General features: G+C 43.6%; 2 protein-coding genes across 18 annotated transcripts in view; one reads left to right on the forward strand and one right to left on the reverse strand.

Annotated features, from left to right (window-relative positions):
- The window catches only part of NCOR1 (nuclear receptor corepressor 1), a 161,111-nt gene extending 154,510 nt beyond the window's left edge, over positions 1–6,601 (forward strand). For 13 of the 14 annotated variants that reach the window (XM_058704695.1, XM_058704701.1, XM_058704693.1 and 10 more), the window contains 4 exons: positions 1,495–1,548; positions 1,996–2,217; positions 4,579–4,758; positions 6,252–6,601. In XM_058704695.1, the coding sequence (XP_058560678.1) occupies positions 1,495–1,548; positions 1,996–2,217; positions 4,579–4,758; positions 6,252–6,439 (644 nt within the window). In that variant the 3' untranslated portion in view covers positions 6,440–6,601. The remainder of the gene's footprint in view (positions 1–1,494; positions 1,549–1,995; positions 2,218–4,578; positions 4,759–6,251) is intronic. The other variant, XM_058704703.1, reaches the window with a different exon arrangement.
- TTC19 (tetratricopeptide repeat domain 19) overlaps positions 1–19,480 on the reverse strand; it is a 53,020-nt gene that overhangs the window by 13,154 nt on the left and 20,386 nt on the right. For 2 of the 4 annotated variants that reach the window (XM_058704712.1, XM_058704709.1), the window contains exon 8: positions 12,979–13,133. In XM_058704712.1, coding sequence (XP_058560695.1) covers positions 12,979–13,133 — 155 coding nt within the window. Of the gene's footprint in view, positions 1–8,511; positions 8,605–9,449; positions 10,846–11,356; positions 11,520–12,978; positions 13,134–19,480 lie in introns of those variants that run through there. The other 2 variants (XM_058704708.1, XM_058704711.1) reach the window with 2 other exon arrangements.

Genomic DNA, 19,480 nt, shown 5'->3' on the forward strand with positions numbered 1-19,480 from the left:
TTTGTGTCTGAAGTGGGGTTCGGCTTTTCCCGTGAAGTTGCACTTGCATACCTTTGAGGACCTCTGTCTTCTTGTGAATTTGGCTTCTTAAGTGTCTAAACAGGAATTAACGTTCTACCTCTGCACACGGAGAAGCACGTCACCCCCTCCTTCCCTGCCACACTTCCTCCACTAGCTTCTTTCTGGGCAGCCCTCCCTCTGCACCTCTTCCTGTCGAGTCTGCCTCCTAAACAGCTGTCCCTTGTCGGTCTTCCCTGCCCGTTTCTGAGTGGTTATCACGTTCTTTCACACACGTGTGCCCATCTGTTTTAAGCCAGGGGTCCTCACACTTGAGTATCGATCCCTGTGCCTGGAGTGCTCGTTAAGCATGTGAGCCACAGGCCTTGGGACTCGAGGAAGTTGGCACTTTTACTGAGGCACGGGGGTGGTTCCGTTCTGACGGCCTCACAAAGTACCACGCTAAACTGTAAGCTCCAGAGGGAAAATACACACAGGATCGTAGTGTTCTCACCGGTTGAAAAATACGAAATCGTCTTTATCTGACCATTCTGATCAGTAAGAAGGTGATTTTATGATGTTTCCACCAAATGCTTAATAAATATTTGTCGAATGAATGAATTCTATTCCAGAAACTTTTGTGTATTCGTCACTCCACTGTTTCAGGTTCAGTTTATTTACTGCAAGTTTTCCTGACCCATGAGTGGGGAGACGGTCATGGTTTTATATAGTTCTTCCTGGAGATTTTTGTCCTCCTTCATGTTGCCAATTTAAAGTTGCCCCGATGAAGTAAGTTTTTAGTTTCCAGGCACATGCAGCCCGGCTTCGGAGGGCGGCCTCCTCTCCGGGGAAGAGCCCATCCTGCTGCGGACTCCCCCAGAGCTCTGCGTTCTGCTCTGGGGCACACCCCACACCCTGCTTCCCTATTCTTTCTCTTTCGAGTTCTCAGCAGCAAGTTGGAAGTTGTGGTGAGAACACCATTCACGTTCCCAGATTCCTTCTACCTCTGTCTCGGCGCTTTATAGGTAGTTCCCAGGCTGTCCCACCTGTTGTTCATACTGCACAAATGACAAATCACGGGCTGCTCCTGCGCCTGCGGGAGTCGCTCCCGGTGAAGCATAGGGAAGCCCACGTTTTCATGCTGTTCGTGGAGGGGTCTGAGGCCAGACTGCCTCGGACTGGCTGGCATTCCCGGGGCTCATCCCAGAGGCGTCTCTTCTCTGGCAAACTGGACCCTTTTCCTATTGGTGTTTCTCCGGCAGTGCGAGCGCTCTCTTCCTCCTGTGGGCACATGGCTCCTGTTCAGATTTTTCCACATCCAATTTTTTGTTGCTTGATTTTTTTAAAATAACTACTTCTTTATCTTAACTGGTGAAAAATAAGGTTGGGATCATGGGAAATAAAAAGGTTAATTTCACTGTAGGGTTTGAGACTTTATCTCCTTCAGTGTACGTGATCATCCCATCTCAGTTAACTCAAATGTTTGTTTAAATACAGCAGCTGCTCAACCAGGAACTGAGATCTTTAATCTGCCAGCAGTCACTACCTCAGGTAAGAATCAAAATGTGTCCACCGATACCCAACGAGTACCGACTGCCCAGCAGGGGCACTGCTCCAGTGTGCATAAATGTAGTCGGGGAGGAGACAGCGGCAGTAAAAAGGGAGCCGAGCTTCACTAAACACTTGCTGGAGAGGTAACGGAACAAAGAGAATCAAAAGCACTAAAGAACAGTGTAGAAACGAGGGAGCTGAAAAGAGAAAAAAACGAGGAACTTTAAGAAAAGTGGCTGGACCCATTCATTTGGCAAAGGAAAACTCCATTTGCTGGAGTTACTACTGGGGGATTTGGGCGCCCCTGTGTGGGCTCTCGGGGTGTTGCGGGCAGCTGGCCCGGGGCTGTGTGTCCCGTGGGCCCAAAGGCCTTTTGGAGTCTGCTGGTCTCTGTCTCTTCGTCTGCTGTTCGGAAATAAGCAGAAATGGCGTGCTGGTCTCTTTCAGGCTCAGTTAGCTCTAGAGGTCATTCTTTCGCTGATCCTGCCAGTAACCTCGGTTTGGAAGACATCATCAGGAAGGCGCTCATGGGAAGCTTTGACGACAAAGTCGAGGAGCACGGAGTCGTCATGTCCCAACCTGTCGGCGTGGTGCCCGGTGGCGCCAGCACCTCCGTTGTGCCCAGTGGGGAGACCCGCAGAGAGGAAGGGGACCCGTCACCTCATTCAGGTAAAGTGTGTTCACTCTTGTGCCCTTCTGCTGCCTTTCTCAAGAAAACGCCAATCTACTTCCAAGTTGTAATGCGTCACCAAGACGTTTCATTTTGTGTGTTCCCAGAGTCCCCTCTTAACGGTTTTACTTAGTTGTGTTTTTTTTTTTTTAACCTGCTCAGACATTTTAGTAACACGAACAAATTTTAAAAGGACGGAGATTTTTATGCAGAAGTCACCTTTGAGTGTTGGGTTTTTTTCTTTGCATCTAGTCCTTATCTGGATTGACATATTTTAACTGTAATACAAGTGCAGGTTCCTTTCTGCTTTTGAATAAAAGGGACTTACTATTGTAATAAAGAGAACAGGCTCAGCATAAAAGAATTTTAAGCCATAGAAGAAGGGAAAAAAAAAAAAAACCCTTCAGATCACATCATCCAGAAAGCTAGTGTTCTTGTCTGATAAGCATCATTTTAGAAGTATCTCTGTATGGACACATAAAAGGCCAGATAGACATCAGAACCAGTCATTCATACGTCCTGGTAAAAGCAAGCACACAAAAAACTGTGATTCTAAGCTTTGAAACCCCTTTTTCTTAATCTTTGAGAACTAGGATCTCTTATGCTTAAAAATTTACCGGCAGGTCAGCGGTATTTCAGGTTTAGTTTAGGGTTTTTTCCTGTTACCCTCAAGCAAAAGATCTCACTAAGGTGAAGAAGATCAAAGAGATCAGAGGTTCTTATTTATTTACACCCACGTGTATTTTATGGCAACGTGGATTCACTTCCTGCTCTGAAGGATGAGCAGTCTTCCCCTTTCTGCTCTTACCTCCTGATTTGTATTGATTTACCTGTGCGTGTATTTGAAGGTGGTAACATTGGTGACGGTCACCCACTTCAAGCAATCCTGGTCATGTACCCCTTCTGTTGAGACCGTTCTTTTTGGTACTGTTTTCACACTCCCTTTTCTCTCAGAGGCTGCTGTCCTCCGAGACTGTTCCCGCTCAAGAATGTCTTCTTGCTGCCTTGATACTTGAAAGGACAGTGTGGCACCTTTCTCAAAACATTCCATAGACACTATTACATTTCCCCCACCTGGCATCAGTGGTTGTGTAAGAAGGCGGCCAGATGTCCCCTTTTTTGGCAGGTGACAGTTTATCTGCCTGAAGCCTCTTTGCCTCAATTTGAATAAGTTAATTAGTTAGTATGTTGGCGTTCGTGCTGTGTGAGACTTTCCTGACCACAGGGAGGCTGTTTGCACCTGCAGGTGGATTTCTACACTCCTGGAAATGTTCTGTTTTGCCTCTTTCGTTGGGCTTATCCATCTCAAAAAACACAATTACATTTTTGCCAGCTAGTCTTTGTCCTCCAGATCTGTTACCTTCTAGTTATTTTAGTCATCTTAATCTAATTATTTCAGTCATCTTCATCTGTTGCTTTTACTCTAGCTCACATTTTCCTTTTGTGCTAACGCCCTTTTTGTCGTGTCCTGATCCTTGCTGTATTTTGTTTCCTAAGCTTTTCACCTCTCCTTTTTGATGATGATCTGTTCTTTACCAAAGGAGCCCAAACTGGCTTTGTGTATTTTGAAGTTTCTCTTCCAGAAGCATCTTTTCCCCTCGTCCCATTCGGTTCTCTTCCTGACCATCAAGGACTTGCACTTCTTTTCTGTGCAGATAGTCGAAGGGGTTGAAGTTGCCTTCTACCCACTTTTTCCTGGGCGCCGTGGGACTCGGGGCAGGGTGAGGTCTCAGGTTCTGCGAGGCAGAGGAACACGTCTGCTGCTCACCTGGGCTCTGTTCTCTTCAGACATCATTTCCATGCTTTGTTCTAGAGCCCTGTCAGGGGCGTCCCACTCCTGTGAACTTCTGTAGACTGGAGCCTGGAACAACAGGCCGCCAAGACTTGCTGAGCTTCTGCTGGGGACCAGGAGCATGGCCACGAAGGGGCTTCTGTTCCACGCTTTTGGGCATAAAATTTCCTTGGGGTGGTGTACGGATTCCTCTGCTTCTCTTTAAACTGGCAGGCAAGGAGGTAGTTACGATTTAAGATTTTCGTCAACCTGCTTTAATTTCCTTAGTTTCTGTGCTCCAAGACCCGGAAAGAAATGATGTTCCTCTCAGAAATTTAATTTCCTTGGTTACGTGGTTTTCAAGTTGATGGCATGAGGACATACCCCTTTTGCTTTAGTTGCGACAAGTAAATTCTGGCTTTTAAATACTAACTTTGAAACTTCACTGGGTCCTAGGATCTGGGTTCTTCGCACCGCCTGCCATCCTCCCGCTTTCTCTCAGCGGCATATAACCCATCAGCACTTGGGTAGGTTTTTAAGTTGAGAACATAATTACTATATGTCAAGAGTTAATTTATTTCACTTTTAGGAGGAGTTTGCAAACCAAAGCTGATCAGCAAGTCAAACAGCAGGAAATCTAAATCTCCCATCCCTGGGCAAGGCTTCTTAGGAACTGAAAGGCCCTCTTCCGTCTCCTCTGTACATTCAGAAGGGGATTACCACAGGCAGACACCAGGGTGGGCCTGGGAAGACAGGCCCTCCTCAACAGGTGAGGAACTTACTGCTAGAAAAGGAGTCGTAAAGTCCTTTTTTATCAAAGCCTTGGCTAGTACTTCTAAAATCAAACTTTGGAAACCTCAGTTTCCATTATTGTATCAGTAGGATTCCACTTTCCAAAACAGACACTGAATGCATGGAATCTTAAAAATTTACAGAACGTAAGGTCTGATTACCATGAACAAAGGAAGAGCTATGAAAACATCTCCGTTCCCCCCACTTCTGTATTGTGCTGGGAGCCAGCACCTGCTATTTGCAAAGCCACGAAGTCTGTGATTTCAGTTCTTCCAGGAACCACACCTGAGAGCGAAGGGCCGCTCCCAGGCTTCACCCTTAGCCTCTCTATAGACATTCTTAGAGAAGGTTCTTAGGGAAATATTAAGAAATCAAAATAAGAAATGGAGATAGTGTAAAAAGCCATCTCTATTGCAGGCTCACTTATATTTATACAAACTGATGAAAAACCGTGTTCTAGGGTATTTATGAATGTTTTCCTTTTTGTGCTTGCTTGCTCGTAAGCTTTCTTCTCGAATCTAATAACCACAATACTGGTTGTCTTGAAAGGGAACAGGCTTTGCTTTTTTGTTGTTTAAATAAAACTGGGATTACCTGGTGTAGATTTAAGGGTCTCAGAGAATCGTGAGCCATCTTTTAGGAGTTAAATACATGTACGTCAGTGGAAAATGTCTGAAATGTGCTCTCCCCCTTACTTACATATAAATTTCCTATGGATATCGTCAGCATGACTGAAGGCCTTTGCTTCATAAAACTCACATCACATGTGAAGTGATTGTGCTCTAGTTTGACAACTTCTAAACCAGTAATTGTTTCCTCTCTTAGGGAAGGAATTTAATTTGTGAAATCCCTTGATAAAATGGCTATGTTTTCTGTCTTTAGAGTTTCTTAAGCTGTAAGAGGCTTTCTGGGGACAGGTGAGACCAATGTAGAAAGTGGCAGGAGGTAGCAGTGCTGTCGTTAGGTGCACATACCCTCTTCCAGATCTTGTACCTTTTAAATCTGCCCAGAGACCCAGCAGCTGACCTGCATCCTGCTGCCCTGTGACCTGCTGCAATTCCTTGTCCCCTCGTCCTCTGAGCACGTACTGCCGCATTTATCATTAAGAGTCCAGGAGTTCTTGGTGTAACCAGACTCTTCGAGCTTAATATGCAGTTTTACTTGGATTCTCCATGGAAACACCTGGTTCTAGAACTCACTGAAAGTTCAGCCCTGAGCTTCCACTTCCGGACTTAGCAACCCTAAGCTTGCACTTACTCGTGTCCTCCGTCCCTTCTAGATTCTCACCGGATTGGTGCCTTACCATAGGCTACAGTCTACATGGTGAAACCCTGGCCCTTCTGTGTTTCATTCTGCTCCCGGTGTCACAAGACCATTTCAATAGAATAATCGTGTCTCCCTCCACCCCGTGGAAGCTGTAGGGAACAGCAGCTGTGCTCATGACAGTGAAAACAGTTTTTCTTTTGTCAGGCTCGACTCAGTTTCCTTACAACCCTCTGACTATGCGGATGCTCAGCAGTACGCCACCGACCCCGATCGCGTGTGCCCCGTCCTCCGTGAACCAAGCGGCTCCTCACCAGCAGAGCAGGATCTGGGAGCGAGAGCCTGCCCCGCTGCTCTCTGCACAGTACGAGACGCTGTCGGATAGCGATGACTGAACCACGCCCAGAAGGGGTCTCGGTGGGGCCAGGGTGTGGGACAGGGAGCTCTCGTTTTTGGCGGTTTCATTTTTAATGGCAGGTCAAAAGCCTTTCGTCCTAGGACTTGTGCCCAGAGACTTTTTAAGAGAGCCTGGACCGCAGATGATGAAGAAATGATGGGAATTTATTTGGAGAGTCAAATGGGGGGGGGGGGGGGAGGGACGGGGGGACTGCCTCGGACATAGGCAGTTCGGTGGATTATAATAATAGTGGAGGGTTGAAATGTAGAGTTTTTAAAAAGTGACAATTCTTGTTCTTACATCTGTTTGTAAAGAAAACCATAATGTCTTTAAATCACTCTTCTGTAAATAGATTACCTTTTTTGCAGTGTTTCCCCTTGCTGTAGTATCTGGTGTACTTATGTTCAAATCAGCGCATCAACTTGGGGGGTAATTTTAAAACAAAAAAACATCGCACCTATCTTTTTAACCCTTGCCTTCTCAACAACCTCATACAGCCCAGTTACATAATGTTGGCTGTCACGGGCATTGTACTTTTATCTAATTTTGTTTCCTCTAAATTCAGATTTCCAGCGATGTTTAAAATCTTGTGGAAATGTTTAGATTTTTAACACAGACCCTATATAAAATCTGTACATTACGTTTTTGGGTCAAAGGTAGGAGAAACAAAATTCTGCCATACTGTCAATTTCCAGTGCAGGCTTTAATTTTTTTTTTTTTTTTTTTTTTTTTTTAGTGGCACTGAAAAATATTACTGCATGGGTATGTTATAGTTCAGTTTTTAAAGTTTAAAAACAAAAGGCTTATTTGAGGCATACCTCACTGTTATGCACACTGGTAACTTAACCGTGGCCCTAAATATTCTTTTTCTCCTGCATTTGATGCAGCCCAACAGAGCTTTTGTTTCGAAATAAATTGGACTACCCTGTCCATAGCCACATAGATCATGTGTGATTCAAGGCTCTTGATGTCTCAGGTTTCAGAGGAGTGGGTTGCCCTGTATTATCGGTTGAGTTAGAAGGTAACGATCCGTACAGAATCTGACTCTTAGCTTTGCCTTGTGCTGTGTATCCCGAAGCCTCACTTCCCTTTCCCCATGTGCCAGTGCTTACTCTTACTCTCCCTGTGATTCCTCGTGGGCAAGAGTTTACTGGTGAATCTTTCACCGAATCTCAAGGAGCGAATAATTATGAAGGGGTCAGTTTCACCCTTAATAATTGCTTATTGAACTGTGAGATTATTTTATTTTGTTTTACGACTTCATAGTGCTGCAGCATCCTTCAGCACGTGGATGCTAACTGTTTTGGAAGGATGCCACTGAAGATGAGAAAGGGGAGAGGCAGAGGTCTCTCGGGATGATACACGTGAGCACTTCATGGACTTCTAAGTAGATCTCAACTTTTTAACAAAAGTATGCAAGCCTCTACAGAAAGCAGGTGTATGGGAACCACTGACTGCCTCCTTTGTAACGAGATCCTCGCATCACCCTCAGCATTGGTGTCTGATCTTGATTTTAATAATGAGGACACGGGCTCAGTCCTTTGCCCACATGGTTAAGGCCTTCACGCTTGTTACTATTCTACTCTTGTCTTAGACCTGAAGTCCTCACAGTAAACTTGAGAGCAGGTTTAGTGATCAGATTCCTTCCACTTGGAAAGCTGGCACCACTTGACGATATACATAAAATTTTCACGTGCGTGACAAACCGTAACTAAATGTTCTAATTGACAGTTTTCTGCTGCTCGTAATGTCTGAGACTTCGTTAATAATCTACTGTGTCAGCTGACCCAAAAGAGATGATCATGATTATTTTTCCATGACCCTGAAGGTCTTGAGCTATTCCAAGTCAGCACAGTCTTTGAGAGTAGTCGGCTCAGAGCCTAGCTTGTTACTGGCGCAGCTCTCCTCGAGGACCCGAGAGTGAGTGGCGCTCCCCCTTTGCCCCCTCCTCGCAGTGCGTATGTGTTTTCCTATGCCATCCGCCACCACCTGGAGTTCAGAACGGGAGAGAAAGTCCAGGACCGTTTCTTAGTTGAGAACAACGAGAGGACAGAACTCTCGCGGGCTTACCTATGGAGCCAACCGTCTCGGAGGGAGGACGTCCATCTCGGCAGGACTGAAACGGCAGACAGCCCCGAGAGTGACAAGAGGACTTGAAGTCGGCTGAAACCAAGGCATGACACTCTTTGCAGGCTGAGATTTCAGTGTTCCAAAGCTGCATCCTTCTGCATGATTTTTTTTTTTTTTTTTTAGCACCCCAGGATCTAAATTAAAGTCTTCCCAATGCTGTTCATAGCAGCATTCTGACAGCCAGATCTCCAGCGCATGTTTATCATGGGAAGTAACTTGGGTGTGCGGGTTCCAGTTTTTAAATATTTATGCCCTGAAAACGCTGGTGACAGTTCAAAAATTTCTACTATGCTCTTTTTAACAATTTACTTTTGAACTCAGACCAGTCGGCAAAGGGATCGCCCTTCCTGCCCTGCTACCTTGTTTTACAACTGTGCAAATGAACTCTCATGGAGACACCCACAGGAAGAGACTGTCTTCTCTGAAGACACCTATAGTTTTTCCAGCACCGGGACGGGACCGTGAGCGGAATCACTGTGGAGATTGAAAAATTCTTAAATAAAACCTGGAGTCACAATCCTTACTTTCAGCAACCCCTGCAATTGTGAAAAAGCAAAAACATTCTCCACGTAGGTGAGTAGTCCACTAGTTGACGGTAATTTCTCAAAAATCACCAACCAACAAATTAAGACTGGGTCGCACTGAAACTCAATCTCATTTACATTCTAGTTTCTCATTAGACTCAAAGGAGCTAGCTGGGTGGTAAGAGATGAGCTTAGACAGAAAGCAGGAAGAAATTTACATCTGCAAAATAGAAAATTTGCGTCTTAGTCTAATCCTGGAGGATCTGGACCTCAGGATTCCTAGTATTTTGTTTTTCTTAACTCTTTAGTGAGTTATTTTTTATGAGAAACTCAAAGATTACGGAATACATACAATGTTGTTGTAGAGTCTCTAGTTTATTATGAAAGGATTCTTCCAATAATATGTACACAGAAACAAAAATATCTGTTTACCATTCCCACTCACCCCCCCCACCCCCCCCCCCCCCAAAGGCTTACCAACAATAACAGTGCTCCTTCATGGCACCTACAAAAATTGCCTTTGCCCTAGGCCAGGGGCTCTTTGCAACACTTCTGAGGTAAAAACCTCCATCTGCCTATCTTGTATGTATATACTTGATACGCTATGAGGCAGTGTGATAAGGCTCTTTGAACACAGTAGTAGTCTATTCATTTAGGGTCATCGGACAAAATACATTCTCCCATGGCTATGAGACAATCTCATTCGTTTCCTACTTACAGATGAGGATACTGAGACCCAAACTCGAGAAGCCTGGACTAAGATCCAGATCAGTGATCCTTCCACTGTATAAGCAGAACATATGAGAACTACTGGGGAGATTTTACATATTACACTTGTTAAGGCCCGACCCTGAGACAGAAGGTTTGGGGGTGCAGCCTGGGCACGTGCAGAGGACTCTGTTCAGGGACCTAGGCTGCAAAGGAAGCGGAGTCCTCAAACAGCACTGACAAGTGTTCATATCCTTCCTTTTCCCCCCTCTTTCATAGTCCTATATAACCAGATATGAAGACATACAGTTTACTTTGATTTATAATTAAACGGGTGTATTTCAAGGGCCTACTTCCTACTTTAAAACTTCATGCTGGGCGCTGGCACAAACCACGACAATGCTTTTGCTCCATTATGCATTAGGTCCCACACTGAGCTTCATGAAATACATAAGAAAAATAACTCACCATAATCCCCCTTTGCCATGAGACAGTTCTGTTCTTCCAGATATTGGTAAAATAAAAAAAGGTATAGCAAATCAATGGATCAAAATCGTAGGATAGAGATGCCTGGCTGAATCACCACACCCACCCCGAAGGCCAACTGGCCCATCTCCATCTACAGGTACACTTAGACCAGCACGACAGCACCACACCATACGTTACGACAGAAAGCATCACTTGACATCTGTCCTTAGAGGTCAACATCAGCCAGGGGTGAAAGGCATCTTTCCTCTAAAGAACAAAAGCGGCAGTGCGTACGACTTGTCCTTTACCACAGCTAACTGACGAGACGTGAATATCAAGGAGAAAGGGTTTAAGCCATTGATTTGGGTGCCATTGAGACTAGAATAACCACTGTTACTTAAAATTCCCTACAACAAAAAGGGATTTAGCGCTTCATAAAATTAAGTGAAAGGTCTACTTTTTCTTGACAGCTCAGCCAGCTCTTCCCTGATGTGCTGTATAGAAACCTCATCTCTTTTCAGCTCTGCTTGCTTCAGTGCTTCCTGGTAGATCTCTTTTGCTTGTGCATATCGTTCTAAAATAACCCAGAGAGAAGGGAGAGTAAAGAGAAATGTAGGTTTTCAAAGTGATTCTGAAAGATTCTGAGAGCAAGCACTAGCGACAGTTCAGGTCTAACTTGCTGTGTGCTCATTAAGTGACAGGCTGGCCCTGCCTCCTTTCAGCCCCTGTGACCCGATGGCTCGCTCGGAGAGGCTGTGAGCCGGCCTAGCTGTAGAGCGCCAGGGCAGCGAGGGCCGGGGCCCTCCGGTGCCCTGGGGCCCTGACTCCATCAGCCGAGCACGTGGCTGATGGAAATTTTCTTTAGCTCCATGTGTTCGACGGGCTAGTGCAGGACGACACAAGGTACGTGAACTGAACCCAATGGTACTTCAACCAAACACACGTCCTTTTTAGAACATTCAGCCAGCCTTTGAATCCCGGAGCTTCCTGACTGCCCCTCGCCCTCCCTATAACCGTCTCACAGCTGCAGAAATCCAGTGACCCCTTCCCTCAGGCAGGCCCGGCGGGCTTCCACTGCCCCCTACCTCTGTGCATCAGAATTGCAGCGAGATTACTGAGCAGCATGTGTAGCTCAGGATGTTCTATCTGTCTCGCCAGATCTGATGCCTTTTGCACATAAACACAGGCCTCATCAAAGCGGCCCTGTGCATCCAGGGTGGTAGCCAGGTCACTCATCAGCACGATGGTCTACACACAAGAGAAAAAACAGCCATTTTTTTAAAAAACAGCCACACGGATTTAACATTAATTTGGAGTCTGGTAAACTGTGGATATATGCTTAAGAGTTCACGTTTCCTAGCACGTTCCACAAAAATGAAAGACCTCAGCCTTTAACAAACTGATATGTATGTGTATATATATATATATATACACGTGTATATATATATATATATAAAAAACAGACACGTATATCATTCCCATTGTATGGAGGACGGCACCAGTTTGGCTCTCTGGAAAACAATACAAATCTACCAAGTAGGGAACAGGATATGACTTATTAATCTAATCATCAAACTAGAAGTAAAAATACTAAAAGAAAAAAAAATACTAGAAGAAAAAATACTAAACGGCAAGACGAAGCTGTAACAATCTCCTGATTCGGCAATCCTGAGAAGCCAGCCTCCAGGGCTTTATTTAACGTCATCCCTACTGGTGACTCTGAGACTCATCGAGAAGAACCACATATATTACTGATTTAGGAAGATTCCCACTAAGAGTTTTTAAAATTTTGGTACTAAGAGAAGCAGACCCTACCCCCTCCTCTCAGTTCTAGCCCTTGGTGGTTTGAATTCCAAGTTTGTCTTCTTATTCCTCAGTAATATTCCATTAAAGGGACTCTAACCTAAATCCCTTTCCTGAAGAGAGTTCACAGCCCAACAAGTTGCCCTGCCCATCGACCTGAACCTTGGGACGTGTTCAGTCCAGTTAAAATGCCTGTGTCCTGTGCTGGGGGTACCAAGCATTCTGACAAGTGGTCCAGTTCTTCCTTCTAAGAATTTAATGTGAGAGACGAGAAAGACAAAGTTCAACGTGTTCACTGTTCTAACAGCGCTGCACGGTGTGGTTTAATTCTATGTCCGTGGTTTTTACTTTGTAATGTAGTCCCTTTCTCCTTTCTGCCCCCCTCCCCCAACTTCCCCTGGCATTTTACCTATGTGGTGAGGGAGACAAGAATCTTCATGCATTAACCTGTTCCTCTTAATGATTCTTACTAATGTTCCTTATTACAAAATACTGTGCCATGTACCCTCAAGGCCTGGAAGCTCACGGGTGCCTAGTTAGACCTACCTTTTATAAAGGCTGCTCTGCTGGGTGAACCAAAATGCAGGCGGAATGCTCTGGATAACTGATTAGAGGTCTCAAATCCTTTGTTTTGTTTCGTTTTGGTTTGTTTGAAGTAATCCCTACACCCAATGTGGGACTCAAACTCTCGACCTCAAGATGAAGAGCGGCGTGCACTACTGACTGAGCTGACCAGGTGTCCCTCACCCCCTTTAGGAAACAAGCAGTTGGGGGCGGGCAGAGGAGGGAATACCTAGCACCTAGCAGCATCTGCTGCGGATCTGCTCCCAACGAGGGTGGCATTTCACACCCGGAAATTCTAAACCTTTGTTTTACAGTTCCCCTCTCTGTTTTCCTCCCTTACCTGTGGGTGTCTTTCTCCTAGTATTTCTTCAGAAATCTGCAAAGCTTTTTCATACATCCTCTGTGCCTGTGCCGGCTGCTTGGAGAACAGAAGGTAGCGGGCATAGGTGTCTAAGCACATGCCAAGGAGGAGGTGGGTGTTGGCTTTCTCTTCCACTAAGAAGGAAATAAGAGCATTGCTAGCATATAACGACAACATAGAAAGTGAGGCAGAGAACTGGCCGACCTTTCTTAACATTTTGCTTGTTATCAAGGCCCACAAATATTTTCACAGTACCGGACCCCCTGAATGTTACACAAAGGTGACAATTTAGGTGGATTCTCATCTAAACTGGTCCCTAGACCCAATTTCAATGTGTGCAGGAAGGCGGGGAGGTCCCCCCACACCAAGAAGCAATTCTCAGACACCAGCAGGTGTGCAAGAATTCACTCATTTGTGTGTGCAGAGATAGCATCAGACTCCACAAGGGTTCAGTCCTCCTAGACTGCAGCCCCTTCCTCCATCAGACACCAGTCATAGTCCTGTGCCTCTGACCTCCAGCTAGTGATGGGAGTGACCGCCATGACCCCCTCTAAGGACACCAACTGCAATTGCGGGTTGTGACCTGTGCTTCTCAACAAGTGGCTGTAAATCTGAGGGTCCTAAGAAACCCCTCCTTTGGTTACATTAATTTGCTAGAGCAGCCCACAGAACTCAGAAAAACATTTTACTTGCTAAATTACTGTTTATCATAAAAGGCTAGCACTCAGGAACAGCCAGATGGAAGGGATGCACAGCGCAAGGGATGTGGGAAGGGGCGGAGCTTATACGCCCCCTCCCAAAGCACCAACAGTCCCCACACCTCCACGTGATCTTCAGCCCAGAATCTCTGTGAGCTGGGCCTTCTGGGTTTTTATGGACTCTCTATTACATAGGTATGACTGACTGAATCATTGGCCATTGGCCAAGGATTAAATTTACAGCCCCTCCCCCCCTCCACCAAGGTCAGGGATTGGGACTGAACTTCCAACCCTCTACCTTCACAACCACCTTTAGGTGTGTCCATTCACATAACAAAAGACACCTTTATCATTCTCAACACTTAAGAAATTCCAAGGGTTTGGGGAACTCTGGACAAACACCAAATAAAGATGTGAAATATATTTTGGTCATGTGAATGATCAATTATATCTTAAAATCACAACTCCACAATATCCATTTAAATGACGAACTTTGCCCCACATTTCAAGTAAGACCTTAAGTCCACATATCAAAGCATGGAGTATTATTTTTAGGTTGAAATTGTATTTAGTAGAAACAGGTAAAGATCAATTCCAAGAATGAGTTAACAAAGTATAGGGCAAATGAAAGAGTTTTCAGGTGCAAAAGTGGCAATGCAGTTAGGAACAGAAAACACTCAGAATCCTCAACTAGAAAGTCACAAGCCAAATTGAAAAGACAGTTCATCCACTTTTTGAAGAATAATAAAGGCTACAATGATAATCAACTCCTGACAAATTACAGTACTGACTACACACTGTCTGAAAACGAACAAACTTCAAACATCTAATGCCACATGAACTGGAGAACACGATCTCAAGAACAGGAACTTGCACGAGACCCAGAAAAGAGGATACAAATAATATAAAGATGGTAATGACAAGGAAATTCTGCAAACAGCTCTGCTAAAAGTAAATGTTTACAGAAAGGACTTAAAAAGAGAGTTTACCTCCAATAAACGTATGTAACCGAACCTTTACACACTCAACTGACGGTGGTCAACTGGGTTTATTCACCAGCAAATTCACGTGAACCCCCTTTCCTTCCCTATTGTCAAAGTTGCAGAAAACTTACAAATGGCATACAGAATGTGAAGACGACGATGTAACCAAAGAGCGGGATGACCAAATTATTGAAGAGAGAGTTTTTTTTTATTTAAAAAAAAAAATTTTTTTTTTGACGTTTATTTATTTTTGAGACAGAGAGAGACAGAGCATGAACGGGGGAGGGTCAGAGAGAGAGGGAGACCCAGAATCTGAAACAGGCTCCAGGCTCTGAGCCATCAGCCCAGAGCCCGACACGGGGCTCGAACTCACAGACTGTGAGATCGTGACCTGAGCCGAAGTCGGACGCTTAACCGACTGAGCCACCCAGGCGCCCCGAAGAGAGAGTTTAAATAGGACAAAGTAGTTGGGGTGGATGAGAATAGATGTTGACACACTATCAGAGGGTAAAAGTTAAGAAACGATGCAAAGCAGAAATCCGAAGTTACTTAATTTGACTTAATTATATGCAAAAGGTATATAATCATGTTAAAATCAAACTCGAAGTACTTTTAAATAGGTCGCCTTACAAATATATTTTTAAAAACCTTAAATGAAAGTTATTTTCCTAAATATCAAAGTATACGCAAATTTGTGGATAAATATAACCAATATAAAAACGCAAATGGAAAATGTGCAGAGCCCATATTTCTCCATTGGAAGGAATTACTGAAACAAAGTATCTAACTATGAGCACTCTTTTAAAAACGCTGAGCAAAAGCTTATATAACCAAGCGGCAGTTTGACATCAATGGTTCTGTGAGATAAAATGAGAAAAGGTAGTTAAAAATGAGAATAATGAGACAAATCTCTGTGTTCCCTCCAAGTACAAAGGTCCAAGAAATTTTTAACAGAAGATTCAGAACTAAAATACATGTTCTTTGAGAATATTTAAAGACAGAAAATGTTTACCACATACCAAAAATATCACAAAACAATGTATAATTATTCTAATTCTAGAAATCCTATGCGTGAAAAATGACTACTGACTCATATTTCTGGGATTTCTATTCTCTTTAACTAGAATGGAAGAAAACATAGTAAAGCATTTTCGAAATGAGATAAAATTGTAGCTATAATAATTTCTCACTGTTAAGAAAACACGCATTCGAATTCATATCGCACACTATGATATGAAAAATGAAAATATTTTTTGGAGAATCTACTTCTCTAAAAACAAGACTAAGAGAAATAAAAGGCTCCATAATAAAACCTGTAGCATTACAGCCAAATAAAGAGAAATCATCATGGCTTTAATAATGTACAAAAAAGAAGAGCACCTGGATGGCTCAACTGGTAAAGCAGCTGACTTCGGCTCAGGTCATGATCTCACGGTTTGGAAGTTCGAGCCCCAAAGCGTGCTCTCTGCTCTCTGCACGGATCCTCTGTGCCCCTCTCTTCCCTCCCCTGCTTGTGCTTGCTCTCTCTCTCTCTCTCAAAAATAAACAAGCATTAAAAAAAAATCACGTACAAAAAAAGAGTTTCTTTTCTAAGCAGTAACAATATAGTTTCTGGGGACAGCTGGGAGGCTCAGTCATTTAGCCATCCGACTCTTGATCTCAGCTCAGGTCATGATCTCACAGTTATGAGATGGAGCCCCATGTTGGGCTTTGCGCTTGGCAGTGAGGAGCCTGCTTGGGATTCTCTCTCTCCTCTCTCTCTCCCCACTCACGCTCATGTGCACACTTTCAAAATAAACTTAAAAAATAATTTCTTGAAATATTAGTATAAAAACTGCTAGAAATTAGACAAGAACAAATCAGCCAATAATAGCTGAGAAATACACTGGGAATCTGAGAGGCAGGTCATATTTATTTCTTCAAATTTAAATAATTCTTTTTCTCAGATTATTTCTAACCAGACAAAAAGACAACCTACTTCAAATCAGTCCATGAAACAAATAAGATCCATCACAGAAATTTTTACTCAAAATATTAGCAAATGGAATTGTCAGCTGCACTAAGAAAACCAAGTAGCATTTATTCAGGGAAGGAGAATGGATCGGCATACTTAATGTATCAACATATCAAATCAGATGTGCATAAAAGCAGACTACAAAGCAATTTGATAAGACAGTGGTTCCAACAGAGGCTTTTGATTCCAGGAATAATGACTAATGATCTGAAAACCCTTTTGCTTCAAAAACGAGATAAAGGATATCCTTTTACATGCACAGCTGAGCTCCCAAAAGAAGGAAATCCCAAGGGTCAAACAAGAAGAGTAAACTAAAATCCAGAGTAGAAAGTATGGGATTTAACAACACAAAAGCCCAGTTTCTGTAGGTTTTGTGGAGCAGCTTGAGTGTCTCTGTAATCCAGAATTGAGTTCTTGGGGCACCTGGGTGGCTCAGTTGATTGAGCGTCTGAGTCTGGATTTCAGCTCAGGTCACGATCTCAGTTTGTTTTGGAGCCCTACATTGGCATCTGTGCTGAGATTGCAGAACCTGCTTAGGATGCTCTCCCTCTCTGTCCCTACCCCACTTGTGTGCTCTCTCTCAAAAACCAACAAACAAACTTAAAAACAAAAACAAAAACAAAAACAAAAACAGGTGTCTGGGTGGCTCAGTCGGTTGAGCGTCCGACTTTGGCTCAGGTCATGATCTCACGGTTCCTGAGTCTGAACCCCACAACCCCACATCACATCAGTCTCGCTGTTGTCAGTGTGGAGCACGCTTCGGATCCTCTGTCCTTCTCACTCTCTCTGCCCCTCCCCCCCACATGTGCACTTTCAAAAATAAACATTTTAAAAATAAATAAAAATATTAAAAATAAAGGAATTGAGTTCTTCAGCTTTTGCAAATCAGAGAATTACATCTGAAGCCCCTTGCATAAAACCAGAATGACCCTTGTCCTAGGTTCTGTCTACCCCCTCCCCCACACCCTCTCCCTACCAGGGACCACGAGGAAACTTGCATGGTCCAGCCTAGGATCTAGATGGGAAAAGGACTACCACAGAAATCTCCAATCATAGGCCTGTGCCACATGGAGCTTGGTGTCTACATTTATCTATTCATTTAGGCTTGGACCTGAGCGCCTGAAATAAACAAAATCATTCTCATCTTACAGCTAAAACCCTGCTGAAAATGAATTTATAATCCAAACGTAGTAAGCATGAAAATCCACCATAACTGAGATTCGGCACACAACAACAAAGGAGGCCTCACCCTCAATAATTTTAATTTTTTTTTTTTTTTTAACGTTTATTTATTTTTGAGACAGAGAGAGACAAAGCATGAACGGGGAAGGGTCAGAGAGAGAGGGAGACACAGAATCGGAAACAGGCTCCAGGCTCTGAGCCATCAGCACAGAGCCCGACGCGGGGCTCGAACTCACGGACCGCGAGATTGTGACCTGAGCCGAAGTCGGATGCTCAACCGACTGAGCCACCCAGGCGCCCCAATAATTTTAGATAATCAACAAATCCAACGACATAAAGTAAGTGGGTTTAAAATAATTACTTATATGTCCAGTATGATCCTCCTCAGAGCCCTGAACTTGTGTCTATACTTTTCTTCCTTCAGAGACTGCCACTTGGCTTATTCCCTCCCATTCTTCAGGTTTCTTATCAATCAGACCTTTCCCAACCCTACGCAACAGCATACAGCCCCAACACATTCCCTGGACACACATTCCCTCACATACACATCTACGGAGCTCTCAATCGTCTTTGGATACATCAACCATTTACTGGATAGTGTTTTGTTTTGTTTTGTTTTGTTTTGTTTTGTTTTGTTTTGTTTTGTTTTAGAGAGAGAGCATGAGTGCGGGAGAGAGGCCAAGCTGGCTTCACACTCAGCACAGAGCCCGATACAGGGCTCGATCCCACAACCCTGGGATCATGACCTGAGCTGAAATCAAGAGTTGGATATTCAACCATCTGAGCCACCCAGGCGCCCGTACTGGATAGTGTTTATGATGGTGTTTTTCCTCCACTAGAAATCAAGCTCCAGGAGGCAGCAACTTTCTTTTATTTATAGCTGCCTCTCAGTGCCTAGTAATGTGTCTGGCACATAATAGGTATTCAATAAATAATTTTTTGGATGACTGCCTGAGTGATCAAATAAAAAGAAAGAATTAAATACATAAAGGTACTGAACTAAAGATGGAAAAGACATAATGAAACTAAAAATTACAGAATTCAATGACACTGGCGCTCCAGGAATCTATGAAATCTCAACATAGAAACATCATCACAGATCAGTGAGAAAAGGGTGATCAATAGTTCTGAGCTACAGGCCTACCCATGAAGGAAGGAAAAACTCTATCACTACTTCACATCATATTAAAAATTCTACGTGAAGACTAAATGTAAAAGAGCCAAATATTCAGAAGAGACTATCTTTCTGATCTTAAAAGAAGTATTTTATTAAGCAAGACACAAAAGACACAAATTATAAAGGAAATCTCAAAAGAGTATTACATTCAAATTTTAATCTCTGAGTGTGAAATATCCTCAAGTGAAAAGACAGGGACACAAAAAGATATGTACCCTACAAAATATGAGTATTTTGCTCAAATACATAAAGAACTCTTATAATCATTAAGAAAAAGACAACCCTTCAAAAAAAATAAGCAAAGGATATAAAGAGACAATTTTCAGGGCAGGAAATCAAACCACATTGGTAAGCAATTTAATTCCACTCTTAGGTACGAACCCTAGGGAGTATCTGACAGGCAGGCACAGAGACACAGGTCCCAGAA

The sequence above is a fragment of the Neofelis nebulosa genome, chromosome 16 (assembly GCF_028018385.1).
Source record: "Neofelis nebulosa isolate mNeoNeb1 chromosome 16, mNeoNeb1.pri, whole genome shotgun sequence".
Taxonomy (NCBI): Eukaryota; Metazoa; Chordata; class Mammalia; order Carnivora; family Felidae; genus Neofelis; species Neofelis nebulosa.